This window comes from Lactuca sativa, chromosome 7 (assembly GCF_002870075.4).
Source record: "Lactuca sativa cultivar Salinas chromosome 7, Lsat_Salinas_v11, whole genome shotgun sequence".
Taxonomy (NCBI): domain Eukaryota; kingdom Viridiplantae; phylum Streptophyta; class Magnoliopsida; order Asterales; family Asteraceae; genus Lactuca; species Lactuca sativa.
Window position 1 is genome coordinate 119,768,567 of NC_056629.2, and position 16,552 is coordinate 119,785,118.

Here is a 16,552-nt window from a genome sequence, read left to right on the forward strand (position 1 = left end):
GATCAAACGTCTGGGTCACCGTTTCTTCGGCCCCTTGCCTGAATTCTCCAAACTCAGATAGAAGCAAGGTTTGGATAGAATGTTCAAGATCTTCGTCTGTGGAATACAGTTCGCGAAGTCTATCCCACACTTCCTTCGCCGTAGTGCATGAGCTGACCAGTCTGAATGTGTCGGACTGAAGGGCGAATCTGATCAACCTTAGTGCCTTAATATTGCACTAGAATTTGTCTTTTTCATCTTGCGCAATATTCGTCACGTCCTTAAGCAGATCATTGTACTCTTTTTGCGTCTTAATGATTCTGGATGTCGCAGAATGAGAAAACGGTCCATTGATGATGGCTTCCCATATGAGAAAACCATTGTCCTCCGATCCAATCACGTAATCTTCAAAATGATGCGCCCATACTTCATAGTCATGGGTGTATAAGATTGGAATCTTTGTCGTCGAACCGATGCTGTTGGAAATATTAATAGGGTTTGATTGCGTCGCGTCTATTATGATCGTAAAAACCTGTTCAAAGATCAGACTTGTAATAAAGCAGATTAGGGCAAAACAATAAATACTAAGATACGTCAATTAAGATGACGGCTCAATAAATATCGATGATTGCGGAAAACCCTAATGAAAATCTTTTTCACAGAAAAGATGTGTATCGATTACACAGCCTCCTGCTCTGATACCAATTGATGAGATTAAAACAACTTTTATTCTATGAAGATCGATTAGATCTTGAACAAGTATATGAATATGAAACAGCAAAAACGCAATAATAAGAACAAAACAGCTTGAATCAAACGTGTCGAATGATTAAATAAAATCCTTAGAAGAGCTCGATTAAGAACATCAACTGTAAAGGATTAGAAGATTACAAGAACGATTACAGAAAAATATAATACTCTTGATGAATCGCTATATCAATAACCTCTGCAATCTTAACCTAATATACATGCAAGCATTAACTTAAATACTATACATAAGAGGCTCTCGGTTGGACAGGCCCAAACCGGAGAATACAAGGCTAATCTAACGAGCCCAAAAGACGCAACACAAAAACAATCTTCAGCCCAACATGTTTAAACATCAAAACACAATGATTTAGGGCATAAAAGTGAGTTTATGGCCCAAGCACATGCTTAGGCCGTAAACCCCTCAAAACCTTGTCAAAATGCCTCCAAAACACTCCCAAACCACACTGGGGCTTATCACATAAATTAGGGGCTTATTCTCTTGGGTTTAGATCACTTAAAGAATTAGAATTGGAGGATTAATAGGAGTTTACGGCCCAGACATGTGTCAAGGCCGTAAACTCCCGAAACCAAGCCAAAATGTTGGTTTTTGTCCCCCAAATGACCTTAGACTATTTCCATAAAATACTAGGAAGGATTTAAGGGCTTAAACACATGAATTGGAGGGGTAAAAAGGAGTTTACGGCCCAAGAAAGTGTCTAGGTCGTAAACTCCCCAAAACACATAACAATGATAGATTTAATCCCCCAAAATGGCATCACACTTCATTAGAAATTTCTAGAAAGGTAATAGGGGCTTAAAACTTCACTTAAATCAAAGATTGAGAGTTTACGGCTGTAAACTCCCATAGGAGTGTCTCTAGGCCGTAAACTCCTATAAAGTACCCTTAGAAGCCTTAAACCCACTCATGCCTTTTATGAAAAGTACTTAGAATAATTCCATGAGCAAGCTAGAAGCCTTAAACACCCTAGAACCCATCACCATGAGTTTACGGCCGTAAACTCATGGTAAGATGTCCCTGGGCCGTAAACTAGTTGATAAGGGTTTATTCTTGGAAAGTAAACTCCATTCCTTAGTCATACACACCCTTAAACGCTACCCGGGACACCCAAACACTTAGCCAAAGTGTTTTCCGCTCCTGTGAGTGTGTATATGTGTTTAATTAGTATTATATATGCTAATTGTATGTGAACATATGTTATCATATGTTAAATAGGTAGGTCATTGTATGTGTTCGAGTCCTTGTGTGACACCGAACGCCCAAACGGCACCTTCGTCGGACCTACTTACACCAGGTGAGTTCATACCCCTGAATGAACCTTTTAAATGTTTTTACATGTTTTATAGGGGGGATACAAGTTAAACATGCCAGTTATCATATCAATCACATGTGAATGATAACCCGCATGCACAAGATTTTACCACTGTACACTGTTTTACCGAGTAGGACACTATAATGGTTTTTCAATTGTTTCAAAACTCTTACTTATATTGTTTTAACTAGATTCATTCTAAACTGGTTTATGAAAGATTTTCTAAGGTTTTCAAACATATTTTACAAAAGAATACAATTGGTGATTTTCTCTGGACATAAAGGTTTTTCATCAAAGATTCCCTTTTTTTCGACGTATACTTTACTTGTTAAATACTGCTGCTTCGCTTATACTTATTTTATACTCCTACTCTGTAACGCTTTCACTTATACCTGATGGACGTGTATACTTATTCACACTCTTACTTAGTGATATGATTCTACTTCGCTTATACTTGATATCGACTCTACTTCACTTATACTCGATACGCTCTTACTTCACTTATTGTCGTCTCTACTCCGTGATACGCTTATACTTATTCGACACTTATACTTCACTTGCGACCACTCCTACTTCACTTGTTAGACACTCCTACTTCACGAGAATCACTTCTACTTGATACACACTCAAGCGTAGTTAGATGTATGTCTGTGCTTGTATAGATGCATATAAATAATGATTGAAGGACTTAGGAAGGCTTGTCCGCGCTATTTCCTTTTCTTCGTTGAGATGTGGTATGGTGGGATCGGATGTCCATCCGAAGGTCGTTTGATTCATTAGTTATATACTATGTATACAAGCTTAGACATACGGGTTACTTCAGTCAGTTCAGTTAAGAGTCTCTACCTCTAGTCTACACTTACATTAGAAACCCACTATTGGGAAGTCTCTACCTCTAGTTTAGCACTTTCATTAGAAACCCACTATTTGGAAGTCTCTACCCACTATTTGGGATGCATCTTCAGGACATGGCCTTCTCCGTCGTCTAGTTGGTAACCAGAGTCTTCTGTATGGAGAGCGGACATTGTGTGTATAGATCTATACGGGATTGACAACCCCGCACCCAGACTTCTAGCTACAGTCCCGGCCTACCAAGCCAACGGGTGACAAATGTCACATCTTAGACGCTTGTAGGGCGTCTGGTACTCTAGTCAGTATGGTTACGAGTATCCCGGGTTACCTTATAATTCTTTGGCTTTAAGGTAACGGTATTTCGCCAGCAATTTACACTGTATGCTGGTAATTCATTTTCAGAGTCACACTGTTTTGACCTTACAAGACGTATCTTTCATTTGATACTGTCTGGGGTCTGTCTCCACTGTTTTGACCTTACAAGACGTATCTTTCATTTGATACTGTCTGGGGTCTGTCTCCACTGTTTTGACCTTACAAGACGTATCATTCATTTGATACTGTCTGGGGTCTGTCTCCTCTGTTTTGACCTTACAAGACGTATCCTTCATTTGATGCTGTCTGGGGTCTGTATCCACTGTATTCACAGAATTCACTGTATTCACTGTGTTCACTGTTTTAGACCTCGCTAGACGTATCTTTCATTTGATATTGTCTGCGGTCTGTAATCATTTTTTTTGGACCTTACTAGTTGTACCTTTCATTTGGTACCTTCCGGGGTCTGTGTCTTCACTTGTTAGACTGAACCAGGCGTGTCGTTCGTTTGATACTTTCCTGGAGTCTATGGTTCCTTGCCTTAGTCAGCAGTCCTCACTGCTGAGGCATATGATATTCCCTGATGTCGTTTGCTTTCCTCAATAATCAAATTCAGTATTTTGATAATGATAGCAACTTAGGGAAAACTACTTTTTACCACACAACACTGACCAGCCTTGGTAGAAGGTTGCTTTATTAAAAGAAAATATAGGATTTTCTGGAAAGAAATCTAATACACAGTAAACACTTAAACTATTACTTTATTAAGTTATTTGAATGAAACGTCACTAAATGCTTATGAACTCACCAGCATTTGTAAAAATGTTGATACTCTCTTTTCAAATAACTTGTATTCTCATGTTTACATTAGACAGGTACACCTCGGAGCTGTTGATGAAGATAGCTTAGTGCCAGGCCGTACTTACTTATATTTAATTGTATTACTTTGATACCTTGTAATGTAACCATGTAAAATTATTCTATTAATGCAATGTTTTGTTGTACTTTGATTACTATAATGCATGTGTTGTGATACTTGACATGACGTCATCCACCCCAGAACGTTTCCGCCCTTCCGGTTTTGGGGTGTGACAGATTGGTATCAGAGCATTGTTTATAGTGAGCTAAGTATATCAATTCATAAAAGATATACAACCTATAAACACAAAAGGGATAAAACACTCTGACCAAGAATTATACTTTAAAATATAACCATATTTTACCAAAGTATAATAACATCCAGAATCTAAACACTCGAACAAAAGTATCATAAGAAGAACAACAATAAAAGTCTTCGGATGTTGAGCCCTACAGTCAAACCTGGGCAGTTATGTAATCGTAAGCTGGGATAAATGTAACCTGATCAACTACATTTATCCGAGATGCGATGAACGTGTGCTCGGGAGTGATAGTGGTGTACAACAGGTCTGAAACTTACCAACTAGGAATGCTAGAGCCAAACATAAAGTTAAAATACTATAGGAGTATTTTAGAACGCTAAAAGATTCACACTAATACCAGAATCATATTCAGAAGATAAGAATCAAACCATAATTAAAAATACCATAGGGGTATTTTAGGAAACATAAACAACCTTGCGTGAATAACTAAAAAGATCCTTATTGATATACCTACAACTACAGAGGGTATACTCCCAAGGTTATATATAATAAGGATCCCATAGGCTGAGAATGTGTGGTTTCGCTCTATTTCCTTTTCCTCGTTGGGATGTGGTTCTAGAGTAGTATCACATATTCGAAGGCCTATCGGATCTAAGCTATATATGATTTGTATACCCTGTGTAATCGTAGCAGGACTCGATATGGATCATCCAGTGAAATGTTAATAATCTCTTAGGATTCTTTAGACATTTCCGTTCTTGCGCGAACCCTGTAGAAAACCCTACCCACTTCAGTGCCTGACAAAAGAGTTGATTCCGACCCCGAGGAGGTTCATTGAGAAGATTTCCTGTTCGGAAATAAATGAACTGGGTCGAGACTATTGAATTCACCAGGTACCTATAATCTTTTAGGGACATCGGTGAGGAATTCGCCTAAACTTCGAAGATTCCCACTCATCCATCGTGAAGTGATGACACCCATAGTTGGAATCAGAAGGAAGGCGGAGTAGAAATTCAATATGTCCATACAAGAAGAGAACCCTAGGAAACTACCCAAAGGAAACCAACGCCGATTCCAGTCAAAGATACGAGGCAGACCGAGCGAGCCAGTGCATGGAACCCGGGAATGGTCTTTTCTTCGTGTTCGTCACGCTAATGCACCCATAAAATGATACAATTTAGTGAGTTAGTGGTTACACTACTCACGCTATGTGTTAGGTAAATCGTCGTTTCCCGTTGCCAGATACACGATTAGGGCGGATCCCCGCATCTCTATTGAGAGAATTTTAGCCATCTACCCTTGTGAGCCTCTCTTTCCGCAGTTTCGTTCTGAACTGTTCTCAAATCTCTCCAGGCCGGAGAGTGAAACCTTTCCCAGTATAAAGGTAACTTAGTAGGAACGACTCGCATCTGATGGCCTTTTCCGATACTCACCCACTCCTACCTTGATCACTAGGACTACATCATAGGGATGTAGGTTGACACTCAGACAACCAGTACCCGAGGCACGGGAAAAATTTATGCCTAATACGTTCAGGACAGAAATGTCCAGGGTTAACCATCGTCTCTCATTACCTTGTATTCCTTTCCATGTAGGAAAACCATGCCACCGAAGAAGCGTAACCAATCCACAAGCAAGAAACCCTGCTCTCTTATTCGATGAAGCTACGTTCCAAGCTGCAGTCTCAGCAGCCGTAGCAGCTGTCATGGCTCACCTGAATGCTAACACCGCCAATGTTAGCAAGGGCCCTGTCGGGATTTCCAATCCTGGCGATAGACAGCAGCAGCCAACACTTCCACATTCAGCCACCCGAGAACCTCCACTGAACCCACTAAAGAGAAAACTCAAGATAGAGGAGGGAAGTACCTCGGCTCAAGGACCTTCCGAAGGGCAACGAGCTGAGGCAGTCTATACCCCTGTCAATCCTTCCCTCCTGACCTCAAGAAGACCATACCTAGGAGACCTTCCCCACTGCAGCAAGTGCAGCTATCACCATCATGGGGTCTGCCGAGAGCTCTATTGTGCTAGGTGCCACATGTTGGGGCATACTGCTCGCGTCTGCAAAACCCCGGTTGAGTTCATTAAATCAACCACCAATGTGGCGACCCATACAGTTTGCCACCTATGTGGTAAAATGGGACACTTCAAGAAGGACTGCCCAACCGAAGAGAAAGACAAAGACACAGAAGGAGCCCGACACTACTGCTTAGGGAGAAGCAGCAAGGAACTCGTTAGATTTTTGGTACGTCTCTCGATCTAGGATAACTAAACTAAGAAAAACAAAAGACTAATTCAAGTGTAAATTCTTCCCAGTAAGGCGAAAGTCGCAGCACTGTTATAAAATTTAAAATTCATTAGGTAAAACTATAATGGCTAAACATATATGTTACGGCCATGTATATTTAAGATGGACAGACCTAGAGTGAGCGAATGCCGCCTCATTTCCTATTCCTTGTTTGGTTGTGGATTTAGGGCGGGGTCGCTCAGTCAACAGTCCTCCCCACCTTAAATATACATGACTAGTATTTGTGAGGCGATTATAGAAATGCCTCGTGAGAATCCATTCATGAAAAGATACTCTATTCGGAAGCACTTAGAACTCTCTATAGTTCCGCGTCGACACTATCAGCCCAAGTATCCGCGGTAGTGATACATAGGACGAAACCCCGAGACGCCTAGAACTTGTGTGCCTGTTCGGCACATGACTCTATCGATCTTCACTTTATATCAGGTCGAAGTGTGCCAACTTCGACGACCCTATCGATCATGGTTTGACTTCGTTCAACCATGTGTTCACCTTTAGTGTTGTGTAAAAGAACTTTCTCCGAAGCCATGTCGGCAAATAAAGGTTCTCCCAAACCTAAACCTAACACAAATAATCAAACATAATGCGATCCGTCAATCGTTCCCCTTAACTCAAACTTTCTGAAGTACCCAGGAGAGGGTACCGCACACAGTTAACCGACCCCTCGTAGGCAGATAAACACCGAAGCGAAAGGCACTGCAGATACTCTAAGAAGACGACCACCATCCGAAGCATACTCCGTAGAATCCCCCGGGAGACCCTATACCCACTAGATTTGACCTAGACCGAGGAAACTCATAACCTTCGGAAGAGTAGTTGCAGTAGATGCTCGCACTACTCAGGCACTTTGTCCACCCTGTTATAGACAAGGAGTGCCTATCATCCTCCACCCTCTCTCATGGAGGAAATCGTCGTCGTCCTGTAGACGATGAAATACACTCTCCGAAGTGAACACTAGGATACCGAGAACCCACAGGAGAACCCTCGCAGCCAAGAATACTTGATCAAAGTGCGAAAGTGGTTGCGTTAAGCCTCATGACCCAGATCCTGAAGAGATTATAGACTCGACACCAGCCTTGGTGTTAGTCGAGGGGTTATGCAGGAGCATACACTTTCCATGCTAGAATAAACCAAAATCTTAGAGATTCATTGGACTATTAGGTGTTCCATGAATACTATCTCACACACATATAGTAGAACCACCTCCCGAGATAGTCCAACACTCGTCTAATGAAACCCTATCTCCCCGACCCTCAGGGTTTCCGTATCTCAAGGTTCGTTAGTGCAGGTCCATTTTGCACAAGCTTGAGATAGACACTCTACAGCAAACCGATAACCATAGTCACGCAACCCGCTTGACGATCTAGAAAGTCTCTATCAGGCAGTTGACAGAAAACACGAAACCAAGGACCCCTCGAGATTTCTAAGAACCAACCTGAAGAACTACACTACCAGTACGAAAGAGAACGTTAGGAACTTCGGAATGGCGATCACGCCAGTGATGACCTTGCCATAGAAGTACACTATGTTCTAAGTACTGAAAATATCTACCCTTCCAAGAGTGTAGGACCATCCGAGAATCCTCATGGAGTCATGGTCCAACCCTATTCAAGCCGCTGCTACCTTCGGATATACCACAAGATTCACACCTGGTCGACCCACTTCTTGACTTGATATGAGATTTCCCGACAACACTCTTCGTGCCTCACTCACCTTGATAGAATCCATCGAGAACCCTAACCTTGTAGATACACCAGTTAGAACCCACTAGCTACACTAGGCGGAATCCGCATCCCGTACGTGAGGGCCTGTTGGAATGACAAACACAGACCAGAGATCACTTGGGAATGCGAGGACAATCGTATAGGAAGTACTCTCTTGCCTCTACTTGGCCATTCGTACCTACTTCCTTGCCTAGACCTGAATTTCGGGACGAAATTCCCTCTAACGGGGGGATGATGAGACAACCCAAGTTGTCCTGTTACATTTCCCCGTTACCGTTAACGGAATATTCCACTGTATAAAAGTTCCGTTAATTAGAGGGCGTCAATTTAATAAACATCCCAATTGTGTACATTTAAAATGCCGTTAAGTCGTGATAAAGAGAAGTAAAAACGCATAACACCCATTTCCATTTATTTGGAAAATGTTAAGTTTTATTGTTACGACCACTAAATCGGGTGCGACCAAAAGCCCCGTTTAACGACAGTACCTGTAAAATTCCACGGAGCCCCGACCCGGAACGCTATATAAGGGAGAGTGGAGTCCATTGGATACTTTTTACGCTCTCTCTCTATACTCTCTCTCTAGACCCGTTTTCGCCCCGAATCCGCAACCAAACGCTTCCAAATTGTAAGTCCGCTTACCCTAGCTTGTTCTAAACATTACTAGCTGTAGTTATAGCCCAAAAACCATCCAAGAAGGCATGGGATAAGGAGTTTACGGCCCAGGAACACTCTAGGGCCGTAAACCCCTAAAATGGTGCCAAACATGCCTTTAAACTTGCCCTTAAGCTTGGAAACTAATTAGGGATCTAGCCTAGGAGTGTTTAAACATCAAAACACAATGATTTAGGGCATAAAAGTGAGTTTACGACCCGAATGTTTTGTTATGACAATGTAGTCTTCTACCAAGACCCGAATGTTTTGTTATGATAATGTAGTCTTCTACCAAGACCCGGATGTTTTGTTATGACAATGTAGTCTTCTACCAAGACCCGAATGTTTTGTTATGACAATGTAGTCTTCTACCAAGACCCGAATGTTTTGTTATGATAATGTAGTCTTCTACCAAGACCCGAATGTTTTGTTATGATAATGTAATCTTCTACCAAGACCCGAATGTTTTGTAAGTAAAATGATAGTTTTTCCTTCAATTGTTTAGTACTAAAGTACTTAGTCTAACTCATCGTTTATGTGAAAGTATCACAAAATAAAGTAAACAGGAAAATGTACTACTGTAAGTGTTGTCACTGGGTACTAGGACTAACACAACATCGCATTAAGCGAAATATGTAACCTAATGAACATCCGAAGATTGTCCAGAACAAGTATTAATGTAAGTTGTACTACTGTAAGTGTTGTCACTGGGTACTAGGACTAACACAACATCGCATCAAGAGAAATATGTAACCTAATGAATATCCGAAGATTGTCCAGAACAAGTATTAATGTAAGTGTCATCGTTGGGTACTAGGAGTAACACAACATCGCAATAAGCGAAAGGTATAACCTAATGAACAATCGAAGATTGTCCACTTGTCCTCTGTAGCAGCAGCAGGTGGGTGGAGGGGTTAGCCCCTGTTAAAGATCTACCTAGTATAAGTAGTAACCTTAGACCTCCATAGATGGTCATCGACCACTGGTGCTAATCAGTGGGGTTTGGAATGGTAAGTCCCGCCGAGCTATCCCATTGAACCGAGATAGGAAAGATAATTTACACAGTAAGTACTAATAAATCGTCCACGTAGTTCTAAGTACAAGTATCCAGGTAAGTGAATACGAGATAATGCACCTATGTAAAAGTGTTCCTGTATGGTATTCATGTATGTGTGTCCATGTAACAGTTAAGTATATGTAAACATATTCATGTATCAGGTAAACATCTGTAAGTACTCATGTATCAGGTAATGTACTAGTATAGACTCATGAATGAACTGACTCTTGTGTGATTCCTTGTAATAGAAGTAATGTTTAATATCTTCAAATTATCCCTATGATAATTTACTATAATATAACTGGTTGATCATGTAGGTTTATACACTCTTACTACTCAAGGGTGTGGGAAACTAAATGAAAGGTGTAAACTATAACATCAATACATATATATATATACATATATATATATATATATATATATATATATGAATATAAGTGTATATGCATAGTTTAGTTCAAGAATGTAAAATGGTTTTGTAAGACATCTTATGGGTTTTGAAAAATAATTAACAATGACTTGATGTCATTTTAATAAACATTTCAAAGGTAAAACATTTGATAACAATGTGTTTTTAAGATTTAAAACCATTTCATGCATCACATTTTGTAGCATGTGAAATCTGTTAAATGACAAACACAGTTATAAAATACATATTAATGATTTAATAACATGTTTGTTTCTACTTGAATTCCCCCCCCCCCCCTTTAAAGCATTTAAAATCATTTAAAACATTGATTAGGATTAAGAACTCACCTGAAGTTGGTGATTGGGATGAACTGAACGGTATAGGATTGCTAGGTGTCAAGCGAGGACTTGTACACACACTACGATCCTAATGAACATATAATCACACATATATGCACTCAATTAGTCTCAAATCACTAATTGATAATGTTAAGACATCCTAGACATAATAAACACTTTATATAAGTGTTTTAAGCCCTAAGGATTGCATCTAAGCTATTGTGGGACAAGGTACTTGTGTTTAGGGTTCCAAAGGACCCCATATATGAGTTTACTCCTCATATACCATCACACATGGAGTTTACGGTTGTAAACTCTTGAGTTTACGGCCGTAAAATCCCAACCATGGGTGTTTGGTGTGTTTTGAAGTTCCAAATGATTCCTAGAATTATTCCAACTTGGTGGTTAAATTCTTGGAAGGGTTTAAGGCATAGAAACACTCCATTTAGGAGTTTACGGACCTAAGGCCATTTCCCTTAGAGTTTGCGGCTGTAAACTCTTAAGTATGGATGTTTTTGATGCTTTCAAGTCTCTTGCTCATTTGGTATAGGTTCTAGGCAATTGTTCAAGGCTTTAGGAGGAATTATGGCACCATTTGGCACCATTTATTGGAGTTCACGGCCCTAGAACCTTTTGGGCCGTGAACTCTCTTTCTCCCTTGAATATTAATTGATTTGGTGGTCTAAACATGTAATGTAGGCTTCTAGTTTGAGATCTGAGGCTTTGAGGGACTTTGGGACACCTTTAGCCCTTAAAATGGAGTTTACTCCCCAAGTGTTCTTGGGCGGTAAACTCCTGAATCTTTGGGTTTTGTTTGTTTTCTAGTCTCAAACACACTTATATACAAGCCTAAGGTAGTTACCTAACATGGGGAAAAGACTAGGTAGCATTTAAGCCACATATAGGAGTTTACTCTCCAAGAACGTTCTTGGGCAGTAAACTCCCGAATCTCACAGATTTGATATGTAATCTAAGTTATTAAGCACATAATAAGCATTATAAGACAACTAGAGAAGTGTACTCACGATTTGGGATAAAAACCCGAAGATCCGTGAGAGAGAAAATTGTTTTTCTCTAGTTGGAAATGCGAATAATGACATAATTTGGTTCAGAATTCTATTTATAGTCCTGAGATATTTTGGCAGAAAAATATTTTTATTCCCGAAATGATTTCTAATATAACCGAGTGTTAGAATAATAGTGTTGCACAAAACCCTAGTGCAACCACTCTCCTGATATCTCCTTAAGTGTAAATCCTGAAAACTGCCAAACTTATACCCAAAGTTTGGAATTTTGCTGAAACTGTTCTAACTTCTATTGGCTTGATATGGTTTGTTCAGAATGGAAATTTCGGGTTGTCACATGTGCAGTACTTATGCAGAGGGGGCATGTGATAGCGTATGCATCGAGGCAGCTGAAGCCTCATGAGACGAGGTATCCCACCCACGATCTAGAGTTAGGGGCAGTGGTGTTCGCCCTCAAGATTTGGCGTCACTATTTGTATGGGTTTCAGTGTACCATCTACACAGACCACAAGAGCTTGAATTATTTGATGGATCAGCCCATTCTGAATATGCGCCAGAGGAGATGGTTGGACGTGGTAAAGGATTACGATTGTGAGATCCTGTACCACCCGGGCAAGGATAATGTTGTAGTTGATGCCCTGAGCCGTAGGGCAGAGAGCGCCCCGATTCGAGACATTTGTATGCGGTTGACAATGATGACTCCGGTGTTGGACACCATTCGGGAGGCCTAGGCAGAGGCCGTGAGACCGGAGAACCGTAAGAGAGAGGGGTGATTGGGCAGGTACTAGAGTTCATTACCGATAGTCGCGTGCTTATGACCTTCCAGGGTCGGATTTGGGTGTCGTATACAGGCGGGGCACGCACCACTTTGATGGAGGAGGCGCATAGATCGAGATTTTCGATCCATCCCGGGGCCACTAAGATGTATTTGGATCTGAAGAAAGATTATTTGTGGCCCTGTATGAAGAGGGATGTAGCATGGTTTGTTGAGAGGTGATTAACCTGTCGTAGGGTTAAGGCCGAGCACCAGCGTCCGCATGGCAAGTGGCAGCCACTTGAGGTTCCCCAATGGAAGTGGAACATATTTCTATGGATTTCATCACCAAATTGCCGAGGACCGTGAGGGGTGTCGATGCAATTTGGGTGATCGTCGACCGGCTGACGAAGAGCACTCACTTTCTTGCTATCAGTGAGAGCTCTTCTGCAGAGAGGTTGGCATAGTTGTATGTGAAGGAGGTGGTATCGCAACATGGAGTGCTGATCTTGATTGTGTCAAATTAGGATGTACGTTTCACTTCCAGGTTCTGGAAGAAGTTCCACGAGGAGTTGGGCACGAGGCTGCATTTCAGTACCGTTTAGCACCCTCAGACGGACGGACAGAGTGAGCGGACGATTCAAATGCTCGAGGACATGCTTCGGGCATGTGTGTTCGACTTTGGAGGGAGTTGGGACACGTATTTGCCGTTGGCTGAGTTTTCCTATAACAAAAGTCACCATTCGAGCATTGGTATGCCTCCCTTCGAGTTGTTGTATGGGAGGAGGTGTCAGACTCCCATCTGTTGGGGAGAGGTAGGGCAGCGAGTGATGGGCAACACTGAGATAGTGCTTCAGACGATAGAGCAGATACAACAGGTTAGGCAGAGGTTGTTGACAGCTCAGAGTTGCTAGAAGATTTACGCGGATAGGCGACTATCCGAGCTCGAATTTCAGGTCGGAGACTTCGTACTCCTGAAAGTGTCTCCTTGGAAAGGAGTGATTCGATTCAGGAAGTGGGGCAAGCTGGGGCCTCGATATATTGGGTCATTTAGGGTGACCACGAGGGTGGGCAGAGTAGCATATCAGTTGGAGCTACCTGCGGAGTTGAGTCAGATACATGATACCTTCCACGTGTCTCAGCTGAGGAAGTGTATAGTCGACGATACCATTGGAGGATATTTAGGTGGATGTGAGCCTGAATTATGTTGAGAGGCCAATCGCGGTGGTGGATTGGAAGATCAAGGTTTTGAGGAACAAGGAAGTGCCACTGGTTCTGGTTCAGTGGCAGCATCGAAAAGGGTCCGAGCTGACCTGGGAGCCGGAGGCGGAGATGCGGAAGCTTCATCCAGAGCTGTTTGTAGAATGAGACTTCGAGGGCGAAGTCTGATTCTAGTGGGGGAGAATTGTAACATCCGGATTCCCAGATATCTTATTTTAAGTATTTATCTTGAGTATTAGGGAGAGACTCGGCGAGTAGGCGCTCAGACTCACCGAGTAGGATCGCGAATTCTTGTCTGGATTAATGACCAAACTCGATGAGTCGATGGGTGGACTCGGCGAGTCTGTGCTATTAAGTGAAACCCTAAATCTCAGGGCCTGAGCCCTATTTAAAGGCCCTTATGGCCGTCATTTGTGGCCACTACTCCCCTGTGAAAACCCTAGAGAGCAAAGAGAGCTTAGAGAGCATTTTGGAGGCTAATTCTTCATCCTTTGGTGTGATCTTGCAAGAAGGAGTGGGAAAATCCAAGCTAGATCGATTGTGGAGCTTGGATCTGTGTTGTTCACACTGAGATTCACGTTTTGAGGTACAAGTTCCTTCCCATTTCGTGTATTTGATAGATTCCTTGAATCTAGGGTTTCCTTTGCACAATTTTGAGTTAGATTGTGAAGATATAAGGTCCCTTTGGGTATAGATGATAGATCTGGACCTTGAGAGGTCCAAAAGGTCCCAAGCTTCCAGCTTTATGAGGTTTCATGTGAGCCTTGAGAGTAGAACCCCATTTTAATGGTTATTTCTCCATTTTTGGTCTTATAAGCATTGCATGAACGTAAAGTTTTGAACCTTTACGTGACTTTCGAGTGTTAGAAGGTTAGATCTACTGGTTGGTGAAGCAGATCTGACCTCAAAAGATCGTTCGAATGTTTTCATGGGAGGAACTCGTCGAGCCCATAAGGGACTCGACGAGTTGAGTCGGGTTGCCCCACAATTTGCGACCTGTGATAACCTGTTGAGTGTAGGGTCGACTCAGCGAGTCGAGTGAGGACCAGGGGCGAAGAGGACATGCATCTACTCGCCGAGTCACACGAGTGCACTCGACGAGTCTGATCAAAGTTTGATCGTTGACTTTTGTTGACTTTGAGGGTTTGATCAACAATCAGACTTGTGGACCATTTGAAGGGTAAAATGGTCTTTTAGCCTTCTTAGAGGACATGGAAGAGACTAGTCTAGCCTGGAGAGCCGTTATTGATTTGAGATAATTGTTTATGTGTTTAGGCGGAGGCTAGATCAGTGTATACGAGTGTGAGATTATACGAGATAGCCGATGTGAGTCTTCTCACAATACTATACCTGGAAGGGTACCTATGTGTGACCGGAACGTCTTATATGCTATGAGATGTATGTGCTACATGCTACTATGTGATATGTATGTCTTATGTATGCTATGTATGATAAGGACTGGAAGGTCAAGATGTTATAGGCCGGAAGATCAAGAGGACGTGGACCGAAAGGTCAGAAGATTACGGACCGGAAGGTCGATACGGGTAGGACCGGAAGGTCTACCGAGATTTGGGACGGAAGTCCCCTGAGACACTTGGACCGGAAGGTTCCACAAAGTTATGGCCTGGAAAGGCGTATGTGTTGTATGCAGTATTTTGGGGAACTCACTAAACATTTATGCTTACAGTTGTTGTGTTGTGTGTTGAGGTACTAGCGAGGACCATGGGAAGGCGCCGACATGATCCGTACACACTGAGAGGATTTATGTATTTGATATCTTTGAGATTCTGGGATTGTTTATTATGATGACATTGGATACAGTTGTTTGATATTGTTTTGATGATTGAAAATAAGATTTTAAAATGAAAATTGTTTTGTAAATTCACGTTCTTACATATCCTAGGCTGAATTTCTTGCAACCCATGGTTAGAAATATCAATTCGAAAAATGTTCTCACTATCTAAGTTGGTATCTAGATCTCCACCGTAAACCTACTCTTTCTTACACCGCCAAAATAAATTCAAGCCGGTGGTGGTGTGATTTTGTGAGAAGAAAGAAGTGCACGGTGCATCTAATTCTGAATGCAAAAACTGCAAAAAGAAACAAGAAAAAAAAAGTCAAAATTAAAGATATCGGATGATAATCAAGAGTTTGAAGGATAAAAATATTAGGTACTCACCATATAAACATGATGTGAACTATGGTGGAAGTTAGTAGGGGTGAGCATTTGGACCGGTGGACCGGACCGGACCGTTTTTTTGGACCTCCGGGCCGGTTCTCGGTTCTAAGATTTCTTGCCGGTCCGGTCCGGTTTTTTTCCCGGTCCGGTCCGGTTTTTACCGGGTTTAGAACCGGTTGGACATGATTAAGATTTTTGTGACGTTTTTTAAACGCACATAACTCATTCGTTTTAAGTCGGATTGACCTGCGGTTTTTTCCAACATTTAGTTTACAGTTTATAGATGAATTTAGACTATAATTTTGTTTATTTTGGTATTATAATCACCGTGTTACAATCCTTCAAAGTAGAGCTATCAAAGCTGAAAAAAACTCAGCTTTTCAGCAACATTTTGTAAGCTGTGATGGTTTTTAAACACCCATAACTCATTCGTTTTAAGTCGGATTGACCTCCGATTTTTTCCAACATTTAGTTTACAGTTTGTAGATGAGTTTAGACTATAATTTTGTTTATTTTGGTATTATATTCACTGAGCTAC

The 16,552-nt window shown here is 41.6% G+C and overlaps 1 protein-coding gene across 1 annotated transcript in view; it reads right to left on the bottom strand.

Moving 5' to 3' along the window:
* LOC128127320 (actin cytoskeleton-regulatory complex protein PAN1-like) overlaps positions 1 to 16,062 on the bottom strand; it is a 61,093-nt gene extending 45,031 nt beyond the window's left edge. Inside the window, exons 1-2 of the mRNA XM_052765782.1 lie at positions 16,015 to 16,062; positions 15,831 to 15,925 (exon numbers count right to left, since the gene is read on the bottom strand). Coding sequence (XP_052621742.1) covers positions 15,831 to 15,925; positions 16,015 to 16,062 — 143 coding nt within the window. The remainder of the gene's footprint in view (positions 1 to 15,830; positions 15,926 to 16,014) is intronic.
* Positions 16,063 to 16,552: the final 490 nt, after the last annotated feature.